This window comes from Mus caroli, chromosome 13 (assembly GCF_900094665.2).
Source record: "Mus caroli chromosome 13, CAROLI_EIJ_v1.1, whole genome shotgun sequence".
NCBI lineage: Eukaryota > Metazoa > Chordata > Mammalia > Rodentia > Muridae > Mus > Mus caroli.
The window spans coordinates 53,633,278-53,641,839 of record NC_034582.1 but is presented as its reverse complement, the minus strand read 5'-3'; the positions used below and the strand labels follow the sequence as shown (position 1 = coordinate 53,641,839).

General features: G+C 41.6%; 1 protein-coding gene across 2 annotated transcripts in view; it reads left to right on the top strand.

Moving 5' to 3' along the window:
• The window catches only part of Gkap1 (G kinase anchoring protein 1), a 38,187-nt gene that overhangs the window by 14,400 nt on the left and 15,225 nt on the right, over positions 1-8,562 (top strand). For both annotated transcript variants that reach the window (XM_021180396.2, XM_021180398.2), the window contains exon 6: positions 3,571-3,593. In XM_021180396.2, the coding sequence (XP_021036055.1) occupies positions 3,571-3,593 (23 nt within the window). The remainder of the gene's footprint in view (positions 1-3,570; positions 3,594-8,562) is intronic.

The window sequence follows — 8,562 nt, the reverse complement described above, 5'->3', positions numbered from 1 at the left end:
GCCTCTGCCTCCCAAGTGCTGGGATTAAAGGTGTGTGCCACCACTGCCCAGCTATTTAATAATTTTCTTGTATAGGTCTTAAATCCATTTGTTTGGATTTTTGGTGGTGGTTGATTTTTAAAGTGTGGCTCTGAGGTATTTTTGGCAGTTCAGGAATCTGGGCATCCTTGGTCTCTGTACTGAGACACTGTCAGCATGTGGCGGTTTCCAAGAGGAATCTTCTGTCATGGTTTTGAGTGTCTTTGTTGTGTTTGTGCCCCTTCTGGAGTGTATATGACCCTGTCTGTTGTTTTACATGTATTTCATGTGAATCTTCTCTTGGCTTTATGATGGGGGGTGGGGAGGGAACGGTGTGGCTCTCCTGACCTCCTCCCTTGTGCTTCCTCTGTGCATGTGTGGTGCAGAGCTGCACCCCTTTGCTGGTGGACTAAGGCAGGCTGAGTTCCAGTGCCCATAGTCTCTGGCTCTTGCTACTCTGGGCAGTAGCAAGGGAAGGGGAATTGTATACTCTGTCCAATCCTCTGTCTCAGATCCCTGTCCCCAGGCTAGCACTTGTGTGAGGTCTCCTGTGCTGTCATTCTTCCTTGGCAGTTGGGTTCAGCCTCCTTTGGGTGCCTGCAGTGCATGCATTCCTTTTGAGGCTTATTAGAGCAGGCGTCCTTCCCAGTGCCTTCCGGCAGGAGCTATCTCCACGTGGGACGTTGGGTTGTCCCAGCAGGCTTTCTTTTGGGAGAAGATATCATACTTGCCTCATTTCTATTTCCTATAGCTCCTTTATTTCTCTCGGCACTTTTTTTTTTTTATCATAGCTGTTTGCGCCCAGACCCCTGCTCTCAGACACTCACTCACCATCTTCCTGATTTGTGTGGTGAGCGTTTCTTAGAACACAAATGCAGTGTTTCCAAAACTTGGACTGTTCATGGTGGGTTGTTTGTTTCCCAAGGAACAGAGGCTGGGATCAAGGGTCTCTTGCTTAGTATTTTTTCCAATGATAGTTATATTTGAACATGAATTTTACAGGGACAAAATTTAAAACATCTGCTTGGAAATAACTATTTGAGGGCTTAAACTTTAAATCAGTCAGTAGGACTCTGTAAAGCTCAGTAATAATTTACCTTGTTGTAGTTCTGGATTTCCAGAGGTCCGGAGTTCAATTCCTAGCAACAACATGATAGCTCATCATAACTATAATGAGATCTGGTGCCCTCTTCTGGCCTGCAGGGATACATGCAGGCAGAATGCTGTATACATAATAAATAAACCTTAAAAAAAAAAACTGCTTAAAAGGATAAAGCAAATAATAAATAAATAAATAAATAAATAAAATGCAAAAAAGGATAAATGCTGTCCCAGCAATAATTTCAGAAACTAAGTATGAAAAATCTAAATACAGTTTTCAGAAACTAGCTTTTCTGTGAAACTAAGAGTAAACTTGGAGGTTTTGCTTTCATTTGAGGATCAAGAAAGTTCTTCCTGGGGTTGGAGAGATGGCTCAGAAGTTAAATGCTTGTGTCTTTTACAGAGGAGCTGTGTTCCAGTCCCAGAATCCATGCCAGACAGCTCACAACTACCTCTAACTCCACTTCCAGGAGCTTTGGTCTCTAGTTGCATCTGCACACACACATACACACACATACTCACATACACACACTCACACACACATACACACACTCACACACACACACACACTAAATCCTTTAAAAAAAAAAAAAGGAAAGTTTTCCTATAGGCTAAATAACTTACTTTGGTTTAGGGATAAAAGACGTGCTAAAGTAAAACATATAAGTTTACCGAGAGTAATTAGTTTTACACGATACTTTTGGGGTCTGTGGGGATGGCTTGGCAGTTACGAGGAGTGAAGGCTTCTGTCCCAGGAGACCCTTTTTCAATCTCCTGCACCACAACTGTCTGAAATAGAGTTCCAGGGGGAGCAGTGCCCTCCTCTGACCTCCATATTCTGACCTCCGTAAGCACTACTTGGCAAACATGCTGGCCAAAAGTACACACATAAAGTAAGTGGGTAGGTTTTTAGCTCTGTACATTTTTAAATTTTATTATTTTTATTGTATGAATGTTTTGTCTGAGTATGTATCTGTCACCACATGTGTGCCTGGTCCCTGTGGTGGTCAGAACAGGGCATCGGATACCTCCTAGAACAAGAGGTAAAAGCAGACTCAAACCCAGGTCCTCTGCAAGCACAACCAGTGTTCTTAGTCACTAAGCCATCTCTTCAGCCTTAACTTTTTTAAAAAGAAAGAAACTTCTTTAACATTTAGGCAGAGGTATGAAAAGAATACGTATTAGGGCTGGAGTACAGCACTCTTTGTGGTGGGCTTACCTGCCTGCCATTGCAGGATGCTCTGAGTCTGAGTCCTCGCACCACATGTACCTGGCTTCATGTTGTGCCTGTGAGCCAGCACTGAAGAGATGGAGGCAGGGGCATCAGAAGCTCAGCTTCATCCTCAAAAGTCAGCCTGGGACACATGAGACAAAACACATACCAAAAATACTTTTTAAAACTCCTAATTTATTTCCATGTGATTCCTTAAGTTGTGAGCAAACTTCTTAGCTACATTGAGAGTATAGCAAAGAGAAGCTACATAGCTTTTTACAATTTGTGTTGGTCACAGTTGTGACCTTCCCTTGGATTATGGCATCCTATTGCTAAGTAGAACATACCAGAAAAATTAGTTTGATGTCAATTAATGATTTTGAGGTTGACTGCATTTTGTACTGTACTGATGGACAAATGATGTAGAAAATGAGGCAGTCTTTCTAATTGTTGGTCATAAGAAAGGTATTCTGTCAGATTCTTCTTTGAGAGGTGATAATTGCTTGTAGGCAAGAACATTGTTAAGTAGATATCCTGATCACCTAACTTAAAGCAAGTACCTATTATCCTGATCACCCTTAAATTACAGGCTGTGGCCTTGCCTAGTGCTTTAGGCTGAGCCATTCTCTCCCTCCTCCTGCTCTGCTGTTCCTGCCTGGAAGAGCTTTGTAGAGTTTCTGTGCCTATGGTTTGCTTCATCTGTAACTGTTAGTGTTCTGTTGTTGAATTCTATAAACACACATCTGTAAATATGTTAGGAATTTTATTACAGTACAATCAGATCACTTTGTTCATCTTAAAAATAATATAGCTAATAGCTTTTAAGGCCATAAATTACTATCATAGTTTTTATTTCATTCAACAAAGACAGTAATCTGAACATTTTCAGTTAATAGCCATCTGATTTTAGACATAGATTTATCTCCTCTATTTTCTGTCCTCTGAAAAATACATATAACCAGGTAACTGAGCTATATATAAAACTCACATGCTTAAAATTTAATTCCATCCCTTGGTGCAGTGGCATCACTAGGATATAAAATGTAGTCCTGAAACTGAACACAACTAGCAAGTCTGTGCTAGGTTTTAACATCCTAAGCCTAATAGTAAGTCAGATATGAATCTTAGAAAACTCTGTGTGTAACACTTTATAATTCAGCAACTTTTTTTCTTGTTGAAATATTTGTATTTGTTAATTCTTTCCTGTAAAACTTTACTTTTCTTTTTTTTATTTACAGATCATATTAGTAAAAAGGCAGAGGTAAGTTTTACTATGATTGTCCTGTAGTCTAGAAAACACTGAAGAATAGTATTTTAATGAATAGCAGTAAGTCTTTTTATAGAGACATGGCCACTTAAAAGGTTTGTCTTCACTAAACTCACTATATTTCTGCTATTATAAGGATATAAATACATTAGAAAAAAAGTGATTATTTACATAAACTACAGTTTCATTTGACATTACTATCCTAATCTGTATGAATATATAATCTTAAAATTCAAAAAAGTGACTTAATCTCCAAATCTGTATTTCAATTTTTGCATTTATATGTGTGTTTATTCTTTTATATTGAGGAAAGCATGTGTGTTCACAAGTGTATGTGTGTTTGTAAATGGCTGGGTGGAGGCCAGGGAGCGAGTAGAGATGTCGTTGCTGAGGTGTTCCTCACCTTTGTGGGCCCACACAGAACAAGAAGAGAACGGACTCTTACAAGTTGTCCTCTGACCTCTACGTGTGTCATGGGACACATGCCACCCTGCCTGTGGCTTATCCTTCTAGATGTGGTGACACATAGTTACAGATTTCACACCTGGGAGTCTATAGTTTAAGGCTAGCCTGAGCTACATAGCAAGTCCCTGTAACAAAGAACTAAAATAAAAAAACCAGAATAAAAAACAAAAACAAACCCCCAAAAGGCTGACAAGATGGCTCCGTACATAAAGGCGCCAACCCTGACAGCCTGAATTGGGTCCTTGAGACCTAGCTGGTGGCAGGATAGAGCTGACTAATATCACCTGTTACAAAGACTTGAATTTGGGGTAAGGGGAAAGCATGTGTAGATGGACGATTGTGAAGATTGTGCAGTGTGATGTATTGAGAGATCTTTACATTGTAAAGCTGGATGTCTGTCTCATAAGAGGTTATATGGCACCCTTAGAAATGGGGTAGCAGTGAGAAAGTGTTAGGCAGGAGAGGTGGCTCAGCGGAGCCGAGTGCTGCAGTGCAGGCATGAAGGCCAGACTCAGCTGTAAAAGAGCGTCCTGCATGTACCAGCTCTGAAACGGCAGAAACAGGAGAACTGCTAGACAGTTAGCTTACAGCCCAGCTGAGCTGGTACAAGCTCAAGGTTCAGAAAAAGACTATCTGATGTCCAGTTCTGGCCTCTGCACACATGTGCAGAAGCACTCAACTATACACAGACACATACAAGATCAGGTGGCAAGCTGCCACTGATACACTGCTCTAGAGAAACTTACATATACCTAGGAACATGTACATACGTGTTGATATTTGTGTGTGTGATGGCCAGGCCTACCTTTACATCTTACCCAAGAAAAGACTTGGGACCAATCCAGATGCTTATCTTTAGTAATGGTTTGTAAAGTAGTGAAAATACTCAAGGATAGCAAAACTTACAAAGTGTGCTCAAAACCAGTGCTTAACCTAGACATAAGTCAACCCTCAAGAGGGTATCTGTGCTACACGAGGTTCAGGGATCAGCCCTGTAAGTGAAAGGATGCTGAGAAGAAGTGGTTGGGCAGCTGGATGTTGCTGATAGTAGAGCATTTGCCTTCTGTGAGTAGGCCTGGGGCTGATTGCCAGAAAAATCTAGGGAATAGAGGTTCTGTCTGACAGCCCACCTGGTCCCTCTAACAAGAACGTGTGAGGAGGAAAAGTGGGTTGTGGAGAGGGGTGTTTTCTAGACTAGAAGAATCCCTAAGACAAGCAAGCATCTGGGTGACATGAGACACACAGAGTGAAGTTAGGCTTTAGTGCTGCTTGCATAATAAAACTGGAGGTGATAAACAGTAAACTCAGGGTCTGGAGTACTTTGTGGAGGCACGATGAGTATGGGAGAATGCAGAGTGCAGGCACAGATAGGCCATGCTCAAGTCTTCAGGAGGAATGAGCTTGTGGGTGGCTTCTTTGCAAGCAGTTTTACTAGCTAGAAATGTGGCTCAGTAGGAAAACACCTGCAGCCAAGCCTGGTGACCCAAGTTTAATTCCCTGGGACATACATGACAGAAGAGTGCTAGCCCTTGCAGAAAACAAATTCTTCTCTGGCCTCCATTCCCTTCAGTAAACAAAATACAATTTAAAATAGCAGTTTTTTATTGAGTTATATAATTTGTAATAAATTTACCATTGCATGTATGTAACTAAGGCATGAAGACAAAGAATCAAATCTAATGTCTTAGATATATTAAACAATTGCTCTGCCACTGAGCTAGACTCCCAGCCCCATTTATAACCTGAAGGAGGTGGATGGGCGTGAGCATAGTCTAGATGTAGAATTGTCTATAATCCCAGAAGTCCCCTGTCCTCCCCTCTTGAGTCCCTGGCAGTGACTATTCTGGTTTTGATCTCTATAGATTTGCACTTTCTGGTAACCTCTGAATACCCCAGTGTGGTCTTTTATGATTGATTATTTTCACTTGGCATAGTGTCGTTAGCTTGATCCAAGTTGTATTATGTGTCAGTAGCTTCTTCAGTTAGACGTAGTTGCACACTGTATCCCAACACAGAGGAGGCAAGGCCATCCTGGTCTACATAGTTCTGGACCAGCCTGCACTACAGAGTGAGACCCTGTCTCAAACAAGCAAGTAATAGTTCATTTAGCTTTATTGCTGAATTTATTCCATTGTGATAATACTTTTATTCAGGTAGTTTGGTGTTTGTGTGGTTCTGTGTTTTTATTTTCTCTCAAGTGGCTATCTTGGATTAAAGTTTGTAGATTGTATAGTGATCTTTACTTTCTTTTTTCAGAGGTAGGGTTGAAATTGTTTACCTATTTGTCATGTCCTAGAGATCAAACCCAGGGCCTTAAGCATTTACTACTGAATTATATCTGAAGACATTTTACCTTTTTCAAACATGATCTCACTAAGTTATCTAGACTGGCTTTGAACTCTGTATCTAGGCAAGCCTTGAACTGGTGATACTCCTGCCTCAGCCTTCCAACTAGCTGGGATTATAGGCCTACAACAGGAGACCTGGTTGAAATGTCTAACTGTTTAAGAGCCTGTCAGATTGTTTTAGAGAGTAGATGTGATATTTACTAGTCTTGCCAGTGGTGTGTAAGAAGTTGTAGTTTCTACACACCCTTGCCAACACCGAGTGGAAATGTAGTGGGTCTCACTGAATTTTAAACAGATTTTCCTGATAACTGATAAGTATGTTTTCATGGGCTTGTCAATAATCTTTGAACAGTCTTCTCAAATCTTTTGCCAAATTGAAGTATGTTTTATGGTCTGTCATTCAGAAATACTGGGGGGCTAATATTTTGGGGGGATAGAAACACTGAAGAGAGGAGTAGCAGTCAAAAGATGGCTGGCAGGGTGGGTGTGATGGTTTGTATATTCTTGGACCAGGGAGAGCACCATTTGGAGGTGTGGCCTTGTTGGAATAGGTGTGACCTGGTTNGAGTAGGTGTGTCACTGTGGGTGTGGGCATAAGATCCTCACCCTAGTTGCCTGGAAGTCAGTCTTCCACTAGCAGCCTTTGGATGAAGACATAGAACTCTCAGCTCCTCCTGCACCATGTCTGCCTGGATGCTGCCATGCTCCCACCTTGATGATAATGGACTGAACGTCTGAACCTGTAAGCCAGCCCCAATTAAATATTGTTTTTATACAAAAAAATCATGGTGTCTGTTCACAGCTGTAAAACCCTAACTAAGACAGAAATTGGTACCAGGAGTGGGGTATTGCTGTGATAGGCCTGACCATGCTTTTATTTGAAAGAATGTGGATTTGGGGACTTTGGATTTGGAACACAGTGGAAAGCTTTAAATGTGGCTTAATGCGTCATCCTACTAGTAATATGGAAAACTTTGTTGCTGGGAGTAATTTAACAGTGTTGACCTGGCCCAAGAGATTTCACAGAAGAATTTCAGAATGTGGCATAAAGACTGTTTTTGTGATATTTTGGTGAAGAATGTGGCTACTTTTTGCCCTTGCCTGAAAAGTCTGCCTGAGGCTAAGGTGAAGAGACTCAGATTAATTGCATTGATAAAGGAAGTTTCCAAGAAGTCCAGCAAAGACTTTTGTTTTCTGGTCAAGTCTTATGAAGAGAAATTTGAACAAGCATAGCAAGCTTAGAAAGGAAAAATATAAAATATATGGTTCGAGTATTAAAGGGGTACCAGGAAGTGAAATGGAGCAAAATCCTGTGTTCTAGGATAAGAGATTAAGGGTGTGGGACCTTTGGGTAAGATCTTACTCAGCTAAATCTGGATCTAGGTATGGTGGTACACAACTTTAATCTCAGGAGACAGGCCTGCTGATCTCTTCGTTCAAGGTCGATCTACAGAGCAAGATCCAGGACAGCCAAGCTTAGGCAGTGAAGGAGTTGGAAAACAGAAAGCCAGTGACAATGTAATAGTACAAGAGGGTCATGTTCTANTTCCTGCAAGCAGCAGAACTTGGCAGCTTCAGCCATGTGGCTCTGGCTCTAGAGTTAAGAATGGAAGGAACTTTTGGGACAATTGATGCTGGTTAGCTGGAGCTAAGAAATTAACAATGATTAAGAAGAGACCAGCATCACTGAGGTGAAATCTTCTGGGAATTATTTTCTGGGAGCACAAAGAAGTTGTGTTTCAGAGATAGCCAAGGTTGTACCTCGTGCTGCAGCTGGACTTAGTAATATGTAAGAGTCACCTAGGTGGTACTGGCTTTGAAAGCGTGAAGGGGTCATGAAGAACAGCTGAGGCTTGGCACTGTGAGAGGCCATGGAAGGCCATTGGTGAAGGTGCAGCCTCAGTTGTAATTGATGGCTTAGGACTGAAGGGGTCATACAAAGGATTTGAGGGTTGGCACCATGAAGAAAGCCTATGAGAGGCTATTGGTGAAGCCTAGTTGGAGTGGAACACCCCAGTGTATTGGAGATGTCAGTACCATGAGATGATCACTAAGAACAAAAGCCATAGTAGAATGTATCAACCTGAGCTTAGAGTGCTACAGAGGGCAGAGCTGGAGAAGTGATGCCAGCCCTTAGGAGGAGCCCAAAA